Source organism: Lissotriton vulgaris, chromosome 4_1 (genome assembly GCF_964263255.1).
Source record: "Lissotriton vulgaris chromosome 4_1, aLisVul1.2, whole genome shotgun sequence".
Classification (NCBI taxonomy): domain Eukaryota; kingdom Metazoa; phylum Chordata; class Amphibia; order Caudata; family Salamandridae; genus Lissotriton; species Lissotriton vulgaris.
The window spans coordinates 1,740,079,483-1,740,099,945 of NC_141691.1; the positions used below are offsets into that span (position 1 = coordinate 1,740,079,483).

Below are 20,463 nucleotides of genomic sequence, written 5' to 3' on the forward strand. Positions count from 1 at the left end.
CAATCTCAAGTAGCCTATCCCTCACAAAACTGAGCCAAGAGATCTTCAATGATTTGTCCCAATTAATACAGCCTTCAATGATCTACCTGGAAAACTGTAGCTCGTCTGACACCCATATTTTGGACCATAAGAGCAGGGAGGAGAGCCTATGCGGTCTTGTATATATTTCATCCAATTTCTTGGCGAGAGAAAGAAGTGGCAGAGCTATTTGGAATCATCAATAAGCGTTTTATAAACTTATTTTCCACCACTTGTAACAGACGATTTTTTTGGTAGCCCCACACAGCCATCCCCTAAGATGCAACCGACAGGCATTTTGCTTTATATAAAGTAACAAGCTCTGGCACTGGCTTATGGCCTAACTTACAGGCAAACCTAAACAGCTCATCCACAACTCTACTTGTTTGCTGAGCCTTTCCCCTGACCAAGGAGAATCCCATTTCAACTCCTTATTGAACAAATTCCCCAGATATGTAAAGGTTTCCACCTTTTTTATTACCTTGCCTCTTACGTTAAACTTTGGGTTTTAGTCTCTCTTGGGCGGCATGCCATTATAAATGACTTTGAAAAATGGACCTTCAGGTCAGGGGCTGACATAAAATCCATAAAAGCATCCAATGACATTTGCAGACTATTGGCTGTCAAGGCCATAAGTACAGTGTTGTCCGCATATGAAAGTAACGGTACTGGGTTACCTCTAATATGGGGAAAATCAATTCTCTTGCCCAATAAAAACACTTCCAACCATTCGTATAAATAAGGAAAAGAAAAGGAGCTAGAATGCACCCCTGCTGAACTCCTTCAGTGGAGGCAATGGACTTCGTACTTTACCCTTGTAAACCAAACTCTATGGAGACAGAGGTGTTAGCGTGGAGTCTTTTTAGAAGTAGGATCGGAGCCTGTTCAAAGCCCATTTCTCCCATTAACGCCCACAGTTTCTGCCTGTTGACGGTATTGAATGCACTGGACAAGTCCATGAAGGCAAGGTGGATAGAGCCACCCTTTGCCTTCAAGCACTTGCCCATAATCAGGGACACATTTAAGCACTGCTCTGTGGTTCCCAGCCCCCTTCGAAAACCATACAGAATTTTAGAGATAATCTCATTAGATTCCCTTTTTTAAACACAGGTACAACTATGGCCTCTTTCCAGGAGGCTGGGATTGGATCAATCGCCACTGATCTAAAAACATTGGTCAGCAGGGGTTCCCAAAGATTAATATTTAGTTGAATAGATCTAATGGAACTCCATCTGGACCTGGGGCCTTCTTACTAATTCCTTTCACTAAGGCTTCTTCCACGTCTGCCACCGTAATCGAGGCACTAAGCTCAGCTGCTTTTACTAAGTCTACGGGGTGCTCACCATCAACTCCCCACCACTTGGGTTAAAAATGGTTGCGAAATGGGATTCCCAAATGTCTCCCAGGATCATTGAGTCAATTTTATTCACTTCCTCACTAAAATGAGGTCGGTTAATAATGGCCCAAAAACTTTTACTATCTTTGAGAGAACTTGCTCTCTCCAGATCCTTCCATGCTTGACGCCTCAACTCCTCTTTTCTTTTGTATAAACGTCTAGCACTTTTTCTTTGTTCTCTGCTATGGGGGATAGAATGGAGGGCGATGTTTAGGTTTTTGTGGGCTCTAGAACATTCTGCATTGAACCATCGTGTCTCTGGATGCTGATTGGGCCTGGTCGGGCGTGTTAGTCTATTAGCTTCATTAATACAAATTCTTTAGAAATTTTTTGCAATCGTTACTGAGGGAGAATCCTGCTGAAGGCAGGGATCAAATCATGATTCGCTTTAACCATTTGCCACTCAAGTAGTAGAGGAGTATTTCACCCCAGTTTATTCTTACGCCCCATTGACCTAGTGTTATGTTTTCATTCAATCTGTGTTCACTGTGCTGCTTCCTATCTCCTAGCAACAAGGTTCTACTGCTGGAATCTGGATTGTAGAGACCAGCAGTGAAGCTTGGCTGAGGAGCTGAGAGGGTGCTTCTGGGGTCGTTGTACCTTCAATAAATCTTTTTAAATACTGGAAGAGTGTCCTGTGCTCTCAAAATTGGCGACGAGGATGGGATGCCATGAAGAAGGCTAGCATACTTCCAGGACAGGAAGTAATGTCTGCCTTGGCACTAGGATGACTGCGACAGTTCCTGAGTATTTTTTTTTTAATATTTTGGACGTCTGGAGACCTCCGGTTTGCAACCATCGTGCAGAGATAATCTACTCATTACTGACTGTGTGGATTATGTTTGGAAAGAGGAATTGAACTGATTTCCGTAGAAATCGTCGACCTGGATATATTACCAGTGAAGGTGCATTATGTAAGTCCCCATGGTTATCCCCATCTAAATTACCTGTTTTATTAGGAGTCAATCAAGGCGAGATGTGGATAACTGAAATTCCAGTCTACAGAGGCCCTCTACAGGAAGGATACATAAAACAGAACAAGGAGTCCTAATATGTCCCCTTAATTCGGTTGCAGGTTTGAAGGTAACAAGAGTGCAACATAAAAGGTAATGGTTATGAGCTTACTGCTAACCAGACCGGGACTGGTAATATATCTTTCTTTCATCTTTAATCTATATTTTAGTATTTTGGTGATATGCATTAAGATTCAATACTTCATCAGATCCTTGCCTTATATATTGCCATTTAAACCCGGGCCATAGTAGTAACTATAAGGATAAGTACTAGAGACATGCCCCCATAGTTTGATGTGTGATCTGAACACACTGGCCTAATCATTATCTCTTTGACCCTAGCCTTTCCTTTTTCAGGCTACTGGAATTTAGGACGTTTACATTCTTGAGGCTTTAATACATAATAGGATCTTATCATATACCTAAGCGATTGCAGCCTTTTCTAATATATACCAAAAAGCGAGATTACTAATATGCTTTGGCATCTGTGTGTCATTTTCCCATTTTTAGATCTAAACAAATACCAAACAGGGCCCGCCGTGATCTTTCATCATAGACTCTCTAGTATCATAGACAAGGTATGACTGGCCCATTGTATAAATACATGGCTTCATTCCGAGAGGATTAAAGTTCCAGCATGTACCAGAGATTATACTGTACATGTATACAGTATAATCTCTGGTACATGCTGGAACTTTAATCCTCTCTCCAAACACTCTACTGCATGACAGATACCCCTCTATTGTCACATCCTTTCTGGCTTTGATTCTTACTTTCTTTCCCTTTTCTCTTCTTTTGTTTGCGTCATTATCTGGTGGTGGTTCTATACCATATTCACAGCATCTAATGCTTAGTTCAAAAACTTTTTGTAGTGGCTTGCAACAAATGTTTTTATTCCCTTCCAGTATTTAAGCACATAACCTTTTGCTTTTCTATTTTTAATTAAATCGTGTAGGACCGCCCTTGTTAAAGTTATACACAAATGTGTGATACATGCATCAGAGTCTGTCTTTTTCATTCCTTAGGTCACATTTTTCCTGATGAAGGCACCCAGCCGAAACGCGCGTAGGAACGTATCTCCTAGCCATGCTAAAAATTGTACCTTATGATACGACAACTGTGTGTTTTAAGAAATTTGAATAACTAAATGGTTGTTTTTTTGCACATTTTGATGTAAAGAAATTGAATTGCATTGTGATTGTCAACCTTATTGTTTCACACCTATGGATGAATTTTACTGAAAACAAACGTAGTTATTTTTTGATTATTCTGTATTTATTGCACCCCATATATATTTATAAAAGTCCAAATAAAAAGATATTAAAACATAATTGGTTGATACAGACGTATTTGATGACATGTATCTAATATATAGCATCCATGCTTAGGTCCACTTCAAAGAATTTGTTCCTAAATGATGATACTTACAACTTTGGGAAGGCTACATTTCCCAGCATGTGTTCCTTTTCTTTTGCGCATAATCGTTTGTACTGCATTTTAATGTGTCCATCTTTAGTGACTGTTAATATTCTGTGCCAGTGTGAATATTTATTAATTGGTACATTTACACATTAACAATGGCAACACAGAATATTCCTCCACCACCTACGTTTTTACAGAAACGCCGTCCCACTTGCATGGAGTGGGAAGATTGGAAGGAAGCTTTTGTTACATATTTGGAAGCTATTGGAGGAGACGTATTTTTGGCAAAGAGAAAATTTGCCATTTTGAAACTCAGTCTGGGTTGTGGAGGGTAGGAAAGTGTTAAGCACATTGCCTAATTTCCAGCCAAGTGCAAGTAATGTTGATTCTGACTCTGATGATGATCAGTATGACGTGTATGAGAGTGCCATGTCAGCATTATCTGAAAATGTTGGTAAACAATTAAGTTAAGTGTTTGAAAGGCATACGTTTTTTTCTCGCACTCAAAAACAAGGTGAGAAGATAGAACAATATGTAGCTGCCTTAAGGAGGTTGGCAGTACCTTGTAGGTTTAAAGATTTAAGAGATGAGATAATTAGAGATCAGGTTGTTGGTCCTAATAATTAACTGAAGATTCCAGAAAAGTTATTAGATTTGAAAGATCCCGCGTTAGATAAGTCTTTGGAGATTGTCAATATGTTAAAGATTTGACTGATAAACAAAAAAATGATCTTGACCAAAGTAAGATATGCATGTTAAATTCCACTAAGAAAAGTACAAAGACAGACACAGAAGATAAGAAAGTTCCTTTTGTAAAACAAACGGGATATAAGAAATTGTGTTATAGATGTGGTAGTAATAAACACTGCTAAGGCTAGTCATTGTCCTGCCTCAAAAAGTCGTTGCTACAAGCGCAAAAGAATAGGTCATTTTTCAGAGTTTGTAAGGGAGAAAGATTTTCACAATAGTAAGAAATCTGTAAACATTATTAATGACACTTCTATATCTCGTTCCACAGGCGAAGCACAAGTTGGGAGGGATTCTGATTTAGAAGTAATGGTAGTGGGAGATATTAATACTCCTGATCATAAGTCGTCTAGTGCTTATGTGCCTCCTAAATGCATTGTTACCATAAATGACTATGATGTTCCCATGTGGGCAGATTCCTGTTCCCCTTTTACTTTGATAGACAAAGAGAAGTGGAGGGAGTTAGGAGTCGTGGAACTAATCTCTACTGATGTTGAACCTCAAGGGTATTGTGGAACGAAGTTACCTGTGTTAGGATATTTTAATGCAATGGTGTCGTTCAAGGAGAGAAGAACTGAAGCTAAAATGTATGTGGTAGAAGTAGGAAAATGTTTACTGGGATGGAAGGAAACGAAAAACTTGGGGATCATTCTCGATCCCAATCATCCTTTGCAAGTTTTATTAACGAATTCCGACGATAACAAATGGGTTAAAAAGTTTCCAAATTTGTTAAAGGAAGGATTGGGGTGTTTCAAAGAGTTTGAGCTATTACTTGAAGTGTGGCAATGAGTGGGTTGTGGTCACTCAAATGTTTTGGTTCTACATAAAAATCAAACAAATGATGAACACTCCCTTGAAATAAACAAAATCAATAAAACGTTCCCCTACCCCCTCAAACAAAAGTGGGGCACTGGATAGAGAAACTATTGGTCTAACTGTCCAAATCATTCTCAATGATGGAATTTAGTGCCACACCCTGCGGGACGTGGATTAAGTGCAACAAAGCCTGTCCATCTGTGTCCACGTGACCACAAACTCTTTCATTGCTATGCTCACATGACGTACAATTAAACTCCCCCCACCGACAGAACACAAAGGCTGCCACTTCCCAGAAACATTAGTGATTTCCACTTGCAGGGCTTCTATAGGATGACAGTTCTTTGGGTAAAAATGTTGTTACCAATTTACAAGTAGAACTCTAACCTGCATCATATTAACAATCGTAATCAATTGAATCCACTGTGATGAACCTACACAATTAGCTTTTATGGACCCAAATTTAACTGTGAGTAGGGTTACCAGCCCTCCTTTTGCCCTCCCAGCAGAAGATGGTGCGGCAGGCATGTTAAAGGCGTGATAGCCACCCATCACAATATTCTCGTTAGCCCAGGTTTCCTGCAAATAAATAACAAGAAATCCCTTGATATATTCAAGTCAGACCTCATCCAATAATTTAGAACCTGCAACATTCCAGATTACTTTAACTGGGGGTATTGAATGGCCGAGGCCAGTATCCGGTGGTATAACCATTGTGGCAGATGGACTAGCCACAGGTATCTGGGTCGCCCCTCATCCTGACAAATGTCCTCAATGGTTACATTTGTGACCAGAGAGCAGATTCTAGAATTATCCAAGTTCTCCTTATCAATTGAACCAGCGTAGTTTGAGACAGGGTTTTTGGGGGGTTTTGTGTTGACAAAGACCTCATTTGTTGGTATTCCCCCTGATTCAACATACATGTAACTCTACTACGATTATCTGGTTGACAACCAGATTGTCTTATTAAGCAATCAATTTCAGTTAGGTCTGAGTGTACCTCATAACGGTTAGGGTGGAAGGAGGTGGGATGGGTAGGGACATCTAAACGTTGTCTAGGCTGAGTGGGCTGCATGCCAAGGGAGAAAAACTGGTTAGGAGGATAGAAGAAACCCAAGGGTCGCGCCTTCCGTTGGTGGCTGGGTGAATCTTTCAGCTGATTTATGGCAAGGTGCACACACCTTGCATCACTGAAATGGAGCACAACACAATCCCCCCGGAAACTTTTTAGTGTGACCTACCCACCTGGCCATGATATATTTGAACCATTATTAGTAGGGTGGAATTTTCCTGGAGCACCAATGTGCAGATTTATTTATAAGGCTCTGGCAGCTTTTTTGTTGGGCGGAAGGAACCCCGGCTAAAATCAGAGTATAGGGGGTACTTTCTGGAGTCAATGGTCCCCCTCCCACATGAAGGGCCTTCTAGGTGAGTGTGGGACGTGGAGTCCCCTACAAGGGATCTGCACCTACCCCCGGGTTTAGATGTTTTGGGAAACAAAACGCCCTGACCCGGGTGTTGACTGGGGGGGGGGGGGGGGGGGGGTGTCAGGGGATTTTTCCTGGGACAATAGGGTCCTCTGATAACTTAACTGGTATGCTTTTATTTATAGCCTCCTGGGTACGCCCACAAGGGTGGGAAGTGGCACTGAGGGTAGATCTAACCTTCCCAGGGGGCTCTGCACTAGATGAGACATCCACTAAATTAGCACACTGACCTTCGGCTAGATCGCTTGTTGGTACATCTCGCTCAGTTGGGTTATGTAGGGAACTAGGACTGGACTTCTATATTGATTAGCCTTACCAAAATTGATGCTAGGGCCTCCTGGACCAACTTACTGAGTTTACCTGTTAAAATATCAGACCCATCCTGCCCGACATTAGTTACCCCTCCTATACATGATTTAACAACTTTGCCCGATAGGTGAGTTAGTTTAGATCGTTTTATCTTGGGCAACTGACTGTTAATCTTGTGAGTAGTCCCTGCTCTCTGTTTGCTTCCTCTTCCCTTCTGTTGTAATCAATGGGCCAGTCTTAATCAAAGTTTTATGGGATGGGCTCACTTATCCCGTTTGCCTCGTGGTTCACTGTGGCTCAGAACTATCACGGTGGGTAAAATAGGGACTTGAGCCCTGTCGGAAATAACAGTTTCTGGTATATCCACATGGAATCATTGATGGGAGATGGTGATACTGAAACAGGAAGAAGCTGATGCTACTGTACCACATGAAGTCACATAGTCGAACAATGACAAGCTACCCTGTAGCTTCACATTGCTGACAGAAGGTGACAGAGGAAGAGGTGCAGCAGACAAAACATTCAGACACAAAAACACAGTAACTTTGCTCGTTATGTGACACTTTACCTTTTGCTTGTTTTTATTTGATTTCTCCTACATATGGAAAACATGATTGTTGAAGCATGTGCTAGTAACATGATAAAATATGATGAAAATGTATCACTGTAAGAGACTAACAAATGTAAAAGTTGAGCACAATGTCCATCTTGCGCCTCTGTATCACTACTGGTGCATTTATTTGTGGCAGCCTCTTGTGTGATCATGTGTTGTCTTGTGGAATTCATTTTGATTTGGTTAAAAATCCATTTTGCTTTTATCAGCTCTGTGATACTAGATGACGGCAGGACCTGCAGAACATGTGCCAAGAGCCAAGTGACCTTCAGTGAACCACTGCACCCTTTCCTACCAACCAGCTTCTAACGCAAGGCTTGCCCAAGGACACTGAGCAATAATAGCTCTCTGGCCCAGCAACAGCAATCCTTGGTAGAGAGGTGTGGCTCACTGGTTAGAGGCGGCAGACCTGTAAGCAGAAAACAGCCCGGGACCAGGGTTCAATTCCCAACGCGGCAGGGTCGTGGACCAGGGGGTCAACAGACTCAATAATTCTCGCCTCAGTGCCTACTCTAACCAGGGAACACACTTGGTAACTCTGGGCATTAAGCTTGCCTCATCTCTACAACGGCCCCCCCACAGACGCCGGGGATGCCTGGTTTCACCCTGGAGATACCCAGAAAGGGACCATCTCACAGGGAAAACCAGGACGGGTTCCCCAGCGGTCTACAGCGCCAGGACACTCGGGTAGAGTAACAGTGCGCTTTACAAGAATCCCACATTTACATATAGATAGATGTTAAGTATTGGAAAATCCCCCGTGGCACAATCACTGGACACATGAATTAGACTAGCACCACCACACTGTAGCTTGCAGGTGGCACACAATATTCACTTCTTCCGATTGGTTCTGTATTGTCAGATGGTGAACACGCGATGATTGGTCCAGTTACAAAAATTCTTCTGATTTTATTGGACATGTACCGAAACACCATTTTGTGGTTTACAGAAATAAAAATCCATGCTGAACTTCTGCAAATTGGACACTGTTGCACAGCCTGCTGTTTCCGTGTACACGTACATTAAATTTCTCCTATAAACCTTGAGAAAGTCGATCTATTTTATTTGAGCTTCTACAGTCTGGATATTCATTAATTGGCATCTCACCTTCCACAGATAAGTTGTGAAATGTGAAAAACAAAGTCGTCAGACACATTTGGGGTGGTACAGAATTCTCCCCCAGGAAGTTCTAGGCAGCAAAATCCTGTCCTTGCCAAACAGTCTTGTGTTCTTTATTGAAGGCTTCTTTGGCTGAGCTTTTCAAATTGATGAATGGAATCAACAAAGCTCTCCATGATCACCACGAGTAGAAGAGTATACAGGCTAAACATTTTGCTTTAAACCCCAAACTGCTGAGGCTTTTACTCCAATGCTAAGCTTTTTTTGTGTTTGGGAAACTTCACACATAGAAATTCCTATTTTTCACAAAAAGGAATCCAGGGCAAATTTGTCTCTTTTCCCCGCACCTTAGGGAATATAAAAGGTACATATGGTTTGTGAATGCCCCTGGAAATAACCAAAATATAGCACTATGTTTTTGTTGAAAAGATAGGAAAAGGTGCTGTTCAATAAAGCGTACGTTTATTTTTGCCTAAAAATTGTATCAACAAAAGGCTTGATGTGCTAAGAACACCTCTTCCAGTTTTCAGGAACAAGCAAAGTTGTAAAAGAAAACCAATCTTTAACGAAAGCATTTCTCTAACGGGTAGTCCATTTTTCTAATAGTTGGTTCTTCAACTTACTTGCAGTTTGTGGTGGAAACAGGTGTGAAACCCATGTTTGAACTCCGTAAGCTATAGGTTTCAGAAAATTAGAAGAAAAAAAACAAGCATTTGCAATGCAATAGGTCTCGCATTTGGAAAGTTTGAGCTATTGGTCTTGTAAATGACAATATTTTTATTTATGTTTTGGTTTTGAAAATAGCTAAATTAATAGCTTTGTCATAAACAATGCCAATAGTTATAACTTTCGCAAATGACACCTATAGCATTTGTAAAGCAACATGTTTTGTATTTACGTGACTTAGATGTATTGATATTACAAATAACGATGGCTTTTAATTTTTTTTTAAATACTTAAATAAGTGATTGTAATTTATAATGGCAATAGCTTAAACTTTTGTAAATAACTTTTGTGAAGATGTTTAGTGTATTTTATTGTGACTAAAATCCAATAACAGAAGTGAAATATTAACATCTTTGTGACATTTGTAATAAAGCTTGAAACAGAGAACATATTTGACCCAGTTGTTGAATTGTTGCAGTGGCGCCCCCCCCCCCCCAGTGATGCGGTGGTGCCCCCCCCCGTGATGCGGTGGCGCCCCCCCCGTGATGCGGTGGCGCCCCCCCCCCGTGATGCGGTGGCGCCCCCCCCCCCCTGATGCGGTGGTGCCCCCCCCCCCGTGATGCGGTGGTGCCCCCCCCCGTGATGCGGTGGTGCCCCCCCCCGTGATGCGGTGGTGGCCCCCCCCGCGTGATGCGGTGGTGGCCCCCCCCGCGTGATGCGGTGGTGGCCCCCCCCGCGTGATGCGGTGGTGGCCCCCCCCCGCGTGATGCGGTGGTGGCCCCCCCCCGCGTGATGCGGTGGTGGCCCCCCCGCGTGATGCGGTGGTGGCCCCCCCGCGTGATGCGGTGGTGGCCCCCCCCGCGTGATGCGGTGGTGGCCCCCCCCGCGTGATGCGGTGGTGGCCCCCCCCGCGTGATGCGGTGGTGGCCCCCCCCGCGTGATGCGGTGGTGGCCCCCCCCGCGTGATGCGGTGGTGGCCCCCCCCGCGTGATGCGGTGGTGGCCCCCCCCGCGTGATGCGGTGGTGGCCCCCCCCGCGTGATGCGGTGGTGGCCCCCCCCGCGTGATGCGGTGGTGGCCCCCCCCGCGTGATGCGGTGGTGGCCCCCCCCGCGTGATGCGGTGGTGGCCCCCCCCGCGTGATGCGGTGGTGGCCCCCCCCGCGTGATGCGGTGGTGGCCCCCCCCGCGTGATGCGGTGGTGGCCCCCCCCGCGTGATGCGGTGGTGGCCCCCCCCGCGTGATGCGGTGGTGGCCCCCCCCGCGTGATGCGGTGGTGGCCCCCCCCGCGTGATGCGGTGGTGGCCCCCCCCGCGTGATGCGGTGGTGGCCCCCCCCGCGTGATGCGGTGGTGGCCCCCCCGCGTGATGCGGTGGTGGCCCCCCCCGCGTGATGCGGTGGTGGCCCCCCCGCGTGATGCGGTGGTGGCCCCCCCGCGTGATGCGGTGGTGGCCCCCCCGCGTGATGCGGTGGTGGCCCCCCCGCGTGATGCGGTGGTGGCCCCCCCCGCGTGATGCGGTGCCCCCCCCCCCCCCCGAGTGATGCGGTGGTGCCCCCCCCCCCCCGAGTGATGCGGTGGTGCCCCCCCCCCCCCCCCCCCCGAGTGATGCGGTGACTATTGGATTAGATGAATCGATCTTGAATTAGGGATTTATCAAACGTCCAGGAGTTTTCACAGTCTCCCTCCCATATCACAATCACATGGTCAGAGTGCACTATAGGACCATGCTCAATACTATGGGTCATGTCCATCTCCAAAGTGCCCTCTATCAAATCTATTCGGGAGCAGGATCTGAACATGACGAGAGAACTTGTGTCGGTCAGGGTATTGGACTCTATAGGCCAACCAGTCACTCCAGTGGAGTGCTGTGGCTCACTGGTTAGAGGCGGCAGACCCGGAAGCAGAGGACGGCCCAGGACCAGGGTTCAATTCCCGACGCGGCAGGGTTGTGACCCAGGGTCAGCGGACTCGATAATTCTCGCCTCGGTGCCTACTCTAACCAGGGATCACACTCGGCAACTCTGGGCATTAGCTTGCCTCATCTCCACAACGGCCCCCCACAAACGCCGGGGATGCCTGGTTTCACCTTGGAGATACCCAGGAGGGAACATCTCACAGGGAAAGCCAGGACTGGTTCCCCAGCGGTCTATAGCACTAGGACGCCTCCGGGTAGCAGTGCGCTTAACAAGACACTTACATGGACATTTGTTATAACACAAGACATGAGGACATTTCTCAAGGGCCGTGCCGCGCCAATAATACATCAACAATTCAAGGACGACCATCTGGAGCCCAATATTTTAGCTTCACCTTTATACAGAAAGTGTTCCTGCCCCCAAGTGGGAGCTTAGGATTTAATATTGAAGATAATCACCCTAACAGATCCTCCAGGTATATGCAACGGCCATCTACTGAGACATCCATCACTTTACATTTTGTTTTAAAGTGCTTGTGTATGGCAATTACTCAATCCTTTAGATATTTTGTTGCTGAACGATACTGAAGAGGATCGATCTTTTCATATAAAATGGGTGCCCGAAAACCGCAGGTGCATTGCATGCAAGCAAACCACATCAAAGTACTTCTCTTAAAACCAGCCATATCTGCGTTTAACTGGAGAATTCAAGCCACTAAATCCATGAAACCAACGAACCATAATTAAATTAAGGATGTAGGGCGATAACTTAACCACTAAGTTGGTGAATCAAACCTGTCGTGGGCAGCTTATACAACTGTCAAATGTAAAACTTTCACTCTTCCACTTGCACCATCCTCATTTACTCCCAGAGCCCTGCAGAAGGGGATAAGATACAGTAGACGTGAGGATAAGTCATGCTGCTGCTTGCTATTCCCCATCTGCACCATCACATCACTCACCTTTGGTATTACTCAACTATAGAAAATGCTGAACTTCAGGTCCTGCATTAAAAGACTGATACCCACTTCTGTATTATACTAAACCCATAACTGCTGCAAACAACTACCCAACATGAACAAATTCGATCATAACGAATCACTACAGATTATTGAAAGTCTATGTTGCTGGGAAAACTGACACCAATGCAGACAAATACCCAGCAATATTAAAGCACAGGCAAAGTAAAGTTCAAATGATTGGGGACATGAAAAAGAACCATAGATCACCCTGGGCAATTGAAAGCAACGTGACATTCTTGAGAAAGGTTGGGGCAGACAAGATGGCAAATGTTGTATTTGTACTGACTTTCTACAGCTCACCCCTCCCACTAAGCGATTGAACAGAGAAACAAAACAAGCCCCACAGACCGATTAATGAAAAGGTCAAGGCTGCTACACCAAAAGTCTGCAGCGAGGTAGAATACATTTATGCTGGAAAATATTGGTGGTGCGAATGGTCAACTCAATTAAAAGTGAAAAGAAGGTCATTATAACTATGCAAATTGGTGGGAGTAAAAGGGCAGCAGCATTGTAGCTCCCAATAATTCAGTAAGCTAAAGTCAAGTAAACTTGTCTTGTTTCTTTTCACTGCCTAAGGTTTCCAGTGTTTGTAACAAACCCAAGTGCTTCCACAGAAAAGGCTTGCCTGGCTTAAAACTAGCTAACATGCATGCTCAATTTTAAAGCTTGCCTTTTATTTCAATAGTGGTAGTTTAGTCTGAGCACAATTAAATTATCAGTAAGTGAGTTACTCACTGGCAACTTGAACCATTCCATTTTTTAGCAGCATTGTTTTGACAACTGTTCAATGTAACCACGCTTTTAGTGGCAGGAATGGAAAAGTTCCTCAATGTGTCGCAAACAGCTCCAAACTTATTCATTTGCACCAACCAAAGCAAGTCTGATAAAAAAGCCATTTAAGAGCAAGTTTTGTGAAACCAGTTTTATTTAGAACAAAAGTCGCACAGATTTTACTTCTCGCCAGTCTGCTCTGGCATGCTTCTAATGATATCGGAATCACCTGCAATAATGAAAAGAAGATTTCGGTTACTACTGCCACATGAAGGTACTCACTTGAGAAAAAAAACATTAATGCTTTTGTCAGAAAAGTTCATATTTGAAATACACAATTCTTCCATAAATACCACGTATAAAAAGCAGAGCACAGTACTTTATCCCCATTCTCTTAAATAATTTAAGATACAGCATGTGCGCAAAGAATGATTTGTCAAAAGTGCATAGCCCCTAATAAATCGAAAAACACGAAGGGAGAAACTAAATCGTTTACAGGAAATTCATCACACGTTCAAATCCATTAATGAGATTAAAACAAGTCTCAAACTGCTCAGAAATCATCAAACAAGGGTTTAGGTTTGAGAAAAATTGACTGGGTATCAAGCATACATATTTGTACAAGGTATGAAAATAAACCATCCGCATTAACATTAAAAGGTTTCAAGGCTGGGGCTTTATTGGACGAAACAGAATTTTAATGCTGAATTGTTCCTTTCAAATACGCTCAAATTAAATTGCATCACAAATCAGCGGTCAACCGACATAGGTAGCCAATAAAATGTATTAACTACACTGTTACATCGTTAAATGTGCTGATAGGTGTTCAAGCAAAAATAAAGAATGCAAAATGGCTCAAGTTTTAGTAACTACCCTCTCCATGAACTAACTGTTCTAATAACCACTACTGGAACTAGAATAAAACCTATATTTTAGTGCTGCAAATCCATACTCTTTGCAGAACGTGCGCTATAAAAATAGGTTTACGTTTTTAACTGGCTCAAAATAAATTTTAAAAATAATGAATAGGAAACCACTTGCAATAAACAAATTTGATATGAATAGGTAGCTGAAATTTACAGCAAAACAAGTTACGATTCAACCATTAGTAAAATATAACATTCAATGAAAACGCTACCACCAAACAAATCTGACAGCATTTGCCAACTACAATTACTGCAAAGAAACATTGTCACTTGCAAATGCATAATCAGAACCAGTTGAAAAACCAGCCCCGAGAACGCAATGCTAAGTTTTAATATAGCGAATGTCTAGCCTGGACCTGATCACTACAGATCAAACCAGCGAGAATATATTCGCAGTTCAATTTTAAACAAAGGACCACATTTTTGTTAATCTGATTTTGAGAGGTTATCGAGGACCGTGCCACCAAGTACCGACCACAGCTGTGTGTGTATGTATATTATATATATATATATACACATACACACACACACACTTTCTACTCGTATTCTGCCAGTAGGCATCACTGGAGGGAGGGAATAAGTATGAAATCTCAGGATTGTTAATGTAAAGGCTCATTTATAGACCTCCAATGCATACATCTTAAATGACAGATTAAGACTAGGTAAAAACCAATCACAGAACCACAACAATTTACAAACTCATCAAGAGCATTCCCAAAGAATTAAAAGGATGCTACAAAATTAACATGTATGAAAGTAAAAGTGCCTTTCAGCAGCATTAAAACTGTCTCGAACACGCTTTATAGCCCACAGTAAAGTGGGAAGGTGGTTACTTACCTGGATCAATGATTGCCAATGTGCATACTCTGTAGTATTTTCCACAAGCTGTGCCCAGTTCTATGTTGTTCCCACTGTAGTGATGCACACCAGTCTTTGCCAACATGGCATAATACTCGATCTCAGACTTCCTGTAGAAATAATGTATTATGTTACGGCAAAAGAGAAGCATTGTCATTTCACTCTTTGCACCACTCAAATGCATAAATTAAGCAAATTACATTGCATAAATACAGCAATACTACTATTAAACTGCGGGGACAAATTACCATTCAATAAATCCCAGTTATACAAATATATTGGGCGTTTTTACGAGATTTAAACTTGAAGTCACATGCACAAAAGCTCACATGAATGAGCTTCACGAATGATGGTTAACTATGTCGGGAGTGAATCACAGGCCAAATAGCCCTCATGTGGAGTATACATTTTCTGACATTCCAAAACATGACCGGAGCAAGTACTTCTAGTGTAGCAAGTGAAGCCTATCAAAGCATCCGAGGAGTCTCACACTTAAAGGGAGACCAAAAATAGTTAGTGCTCATAAAGAAAAGGCTGCATCAATTTTGTTACTTTAGATACTTGATAGCAAAGTTGTTGCCAACTACTTAACAATACAAGCCCCAACGCTTAACAGTTGATGTAGGCAGCCCTCCAGTCTCCCAACTGCTTATTTGATCTCAAGCACCACATAGCTTATGAGACGGACTCATTTAAGCCACTGAAAGGTCCTGGCTAAGGAGTCTAATGAAGTATGCTCCTAAAGAGGTTGTACATGGCTTCTAAACGTCTGGTAAGGAGAGGGATTCCTCAAAATCCAAATCTTTCAGGAAAAAAAATCTTCTGGATATTGCCAATGTTTTGTTTACAAAACCTCCGAGTTCCTTCCTTTCCTATATTCTACTCTGAAATGTTACTCCTTACAAACTCCCCTCATCTCCAATTGTCACCAAATCCCAACTCCCACTAGTTCCTGCCTCTCTCGAGGGCTCCCCGTGACCACGCTCAGTGGCTAAGGGCTGGGCAAGGCCAGACTGGCCGTACCGGGCGTTTTCCCAGGAGACTGGAAAGGTGGCTGGTGGTTTTGTTAATGGGGGGCGATTTTGTATCAGTTTTAAAATAACTGCAACGTTCTTATATAGCCAGCAGAGATAGGATTGTGTCTGTGGGCGGTTTTGACTTAAGGTAGCATGTATAATCAAAAACAGTAATTTATGTGCATAACTCAGTGCGTTACTGCTTTTGTCTCATTTGGTTACTGTGCAGTTCAGAAGTTACAATTGTATTCGAGCACAGTGAGCTATGAACTGAAAGAGCTGCATGCAAACTGCATAACACAGGTTAGAAAGTTTCCCAGTATTTCACGATCTTCATGTTGCTACAAGAGGTTGGAGTATAAATACATTCTTAAAGTCAACCCTAACTACTGTATTATGTCTGAATCCAGAGTTTGTGCATGTCGAGACCAAGAAACATGCCTACCAGTATAGATATGTGAATCCTGAATCATATCCCCTTTGCCTAAAATAACCTTTTCTACACACTGATTTACATGTGTCTGAGTCATCCTCAGTATGTGTGCGAGGTAAAGTGCTTTGACACTACACTGGTAGGGGAGATGCTATAAAAAAATACATGCGAGAGGAGTTCTGGGGAGATGAGGTACCGTTGAGAGGTGATAGAAAGGGAATCACTGAGCCTCAAGGTTTGTTGTATCCTGGTGCACAATAAGTTAATCATTTAATATGCTTAGAAACTGACAATTGAACATGATGACAACTGAGTTGAATGCATAATTTTCTCTCAAATTGTCTTGGGCGGAGAATCCCTAAATGCCCCCCTTTGTAGTAGTGAGGCTTACTGGGAGCTGGTTTGAAAATTTGCCATGGGTGCTTTGCGTTCCCAGTTAGGCACTGAGACTGGGACAGGTACAGGTCCAGGGAAGGTGATTAACTCAAAGGCTTATGATTCACTCCGTTGACGAGTGCTTGGCCTCGCCCAAAACATTGCAGGCTTGAACCACTGCAAGCGTTCCAAATCCCAGCAATAGGCCGAGAACACAATATTCAAACGCTGCACAGGTGTGCATAGCCAGCAATAGTCTACTTACCAATCTATACCAAAACACCTTTTACACACCGAGAAGCATCATGCCCTCAACAATGTAACAAAACAGAATGGGGCACAGCACATTCACGCCGTCCGCCACCGTAACACAAATACAACCTCTGACAACCCAATCACCCAACAAGACACCATAACCATACAGTTGGTTAAGTGTTAAGGAAATAGAATGAACTGCATCCTTCCATGAATCTACAAAATAAACCTTTAAAAGAACGTCATACCACACCCAGAAGAGAACAGCACCACAAGGCCCAAAGTGAACAGCAACAATAAAAATCTGTGCACTCCGGTCTAAGAAAAAGGACAAGTTCTTGAGTAAAAACGGAATACCACAATCATTACACTAAAGGTGTGAGACCATTGTACTCGTCTATTGCGATCAAATATTAAATTATCGCGGATTAAATCGAACATAAAATCGTCAGCTGCACTTTTCTGTACAGGAACGTTTTTTTATGATTAAGCAATTATTTGCCAATGCTGCAAGAGGACAGCGCAGCTACTTGGATTGGTTTATTACACACACACACACAAAGACGTCGACACTATTTAACTACAAATCACTTGTTAAACGGTCTTTCATGTATGCTCAGTTAAAAGAACTGCTGGCACATATGCTTCATCAACTCAGTCAAACTGCAACAGTGATAGTAAAATGCAGATACCCATTTTCTGTACAAGCAACTGGTGACATTAGTGCACCAGATAATTTGCACTACATCGCCAATTAGTTTGTGATGCAAGTACCGCAAACAAGCCAGTGCCGCATTATAGTGAACAAACATACTAACTATTGCAAGAAATAGTTTGCATTTGTGAATTCACATACAAATAAAACTGCTCACCAACAGCACTGCCTTCAATTAACTCCATACAAAATATAAAGTAGTAACGGCAGTCTAGAGAACTCACCTCAGAGCAGGGCAGTTGTTGGCAAGGATAACCAGTTTGGCTTTCCCCTGGCGAATCATTTTCAGCGTTTGTTTGTATCCCAGCACATACTTGCCACTTTTCATTACCAGTTGGAGTCTCGAATTGATAGACTCCAGGGACTTTTTCTGAAAGACAACGCTATAGTTTAAATAAATAAAAACACATTGGGTGTCATATACTCTACACGTTTACCCCTGGCGCATCACCGAGGGTGTCATTAGTGTCAACATGATTTTGTCTCATGTTGGTCCTCACCGTTTCGCACAATCCCGACACTGCACACACATTAGGTTGTGTCAGTAGTATGGAAATCGCCAAACCAGTGGGTTTTCTTTTTACAGTTAGAAACCCAACGTTACAAGTTCTAAAAGTTGAAAAGCAGAACTAAAACAAAACACCACCCTGAGAGAATCTGCTCTCAAGTCACAGCATGTTATGATATAACTGAAACGGGTGCGATATTAGCAATTCTGTAGTATAGCAGAAACCACAGCACTGATGTCAAAGTGGCAAATGTGCAATCTGACATGGTCAAGCTAGTCCCATTCTAGTTGGACTGAATTAAAAAAAAAAACAGTATATTTTAAGAGACTGGGTACATTCGGACAAAAAAATAAACACGACCTGTTTTGACAAGTAGGTTGCAGGTGTCAGTTCGCAAACTAACCAATCCACTCAACAGGGCTACAAACCCGTGCACTACGAGAACGGGACAACAGTGATCTGGAAAACATTAGGGTACACGAAACACCTAATAAACAGTACTCACTGCTGTTCTATCCAACAGAATAAGCCGGAAATGCGCGAGCTTTATTACTCTATACCTGCATAACTGCCAGAACCCCATTCGACCCATTTACATTTTACAGTTGATATTTGTAGAAAAAATAAATCTTACCCAACTATTCTCAAGTGCAACTTAAGGGGCATAGGGCAGCTGTGTGCAGCCTGTGTGACCTACAGTCAAATTGGATGGACAGGAACTACGCATAAAAAAATCCGTCTGGAAGAAGCGCTAGGCTAACCACTAGTTATAGACTGCCTTGAATGCTTCCCTCCCGTGTTAGCTCCACGTGAGGCCCGTCGGACACTCACCGTCTTCTTGGCGGCCACCATCCTGACGCCGGGAGATGCTTTAGCGCTGCAAGAGACAAAACCAGATAGATTAAAGCTTCCCCAGCTTACTCCATGGGCGCCCTAAACCCTGCTGCACCCTCACTCTTTATCAGGGTGTCCCGAAGTCGGAGCTCCAACTCACCAGTACTGCACCGCCAATATGGCCGGGTAGAGAGAAAGGAAGGAGCCCCCACAATGCAACGCGTTTCATGTGGTCCGGGAGACTCCGCCCGCCTTGGGACAGGAAGCTAGACCACGGAGGCGGAAAAGCGCCTGCGCACAGTAAAAGAGTGGCGTCAGTGAGGCTCCCTGAAACAGGTCTCCGGAAGAGGTGGCCATGTTAAGACCAGGCGCACTGCACCTCTTCTTACAGTGTAAACATTGCCGCAGTCCTAACTTTCCGCCATCCTACGAGGGGAGACGTCCCGCCCCTTACGTTTCTCGTCGCTGAGTTCTAAGTAAAACTAGAATGCTAACTTAAAGCACGGAATGTTACACGAAAGAGTGTTTCACTGCATTTTCTGGTTTCTTTTTTTTTAACTGAATATCTGTTAGGAACATTCAGATTTTTTTCTCCCAATTGTTGTCCTGTGGTCATTGTATAGCTGCCAAGGTTTCAGATTGCTATGTGTGACATTTTCATAATTTCAGTGTAATTAGGAGTGACATTTCAAAGACTATGACTGACACTTTCTCACGATAAATCCAAATACTGAAGTGCATGGAAAGATATAGTGATAATGTCAGAAATTACACCCTTTTGAGCAATGCTTCTACAAAACCCCTAAAATGGAAAGTTAAGACTAGGTTTATAATGACCGCTCCGTTTCTGCATTTTGCACCAGCCTATCTAATACTGTATGCAATTTCAGTTTAAAACAATGTGCATATCCACAGTGCTTTCTGTTGCAGGCTGGGGCCTCCTAGCAGGATATTACAGATGCCGATGTTCATCACTGTGCCAACCAGTACTGAACTATATTTCTCTCTGGGTACAAACAAAACATTAATTCAAACCCCAGGCATTTTGGAAAAATAACAAGCCTCTTGTGGAAACTAACTGGAGTAATTGCAGTGACCTAATAATGGTTAAAGCACATGCTGCGGAGATCAGATGAGTGAACTATGCAGAGTCTGAGACGGAGTGCGTGACTCACCTAGGGTGGGTGAGTTGTCGTCTCTGCCCCCCGGCACGCGCCGCACTCTGCGCCC

The 20,463-nt window shown here is 43.4% G+C and overlaps 1 protein-coding gene and 1 non-coding gene across 3 annotated transcripts; both read right to left on the reverse strand.

The window, feature by feature from the left end:
* Positions 1-13,448: 13,448 nt before the first annotated feature.
* RPL30 (ribosomal protein L30) lies at positions 13,449-19,490 on the reverse strand. Of its 2 annotated transcripts, none has more exons than XM_086966038.1 (5): positions 19,394-19,490; positions 19,231-19,276; positions 18,115-18,260; positions 15,076-15,206; positions 13,449-13,541 (listed from the first exon to the last, which is right to left on the reverse strand). In XM_086966038.1, the coding sequence occupies exons 2-5, from the start codon at positions 19,249-19,251 to the stop codon at positions 13,492-13,494; spliced, it is 348 nt and encodes a 115-aa protein (XP_086822164.1). In that variant the 5' UTR covers positions 19,252-19,276; positions 19,394-19,490; the 3' UTR covers positions 13,449-13,491. The 2 variants fall into 2 exon arrangements, with proteins under 2 accessions (XP_086822164.1, XP_086822165.1); XM_086966039.1 differs by having other exon boundaries at positions 19,034-19,276; positions 19,394-19,427.
* LOC147724485 (small nucleolar RNA SNORA72) lies at positions 14,500-14,634 on the reverse strand. The gene has a single exon (XR_015295418.1). It is a non-coding gene; the product is annotated as a small nucleolar RNA SNORA72 (small nucleolar RNA).
* Positions 19,491-20,463: the final 973 nt, after the last annotated feature.

Excerpts from the sequence above, each read along its gene's own strand:
- RPL30 (XM_086966038.1), bottom strand. The coding sequence starts at position 19,251 with ATGGTGGCCGCCAAGAAGACG. Across the intron at positions 18,261-19,230 it reads TGGTGGCCGCCAAGAAGACG|AAAAAGTCCCTGGAGTCTAT; the intron begins GTGAGTGTCCGA and ends GTTGTCTTTCAG. Across the intron at positions 15,207-18,114 it reads AACAACTGCCCTGCTCTGAG|GAAGTCTGAGATCGAGTATT; the intron begins GTGAGTTCTCTA and ends TTATTTCTACAG.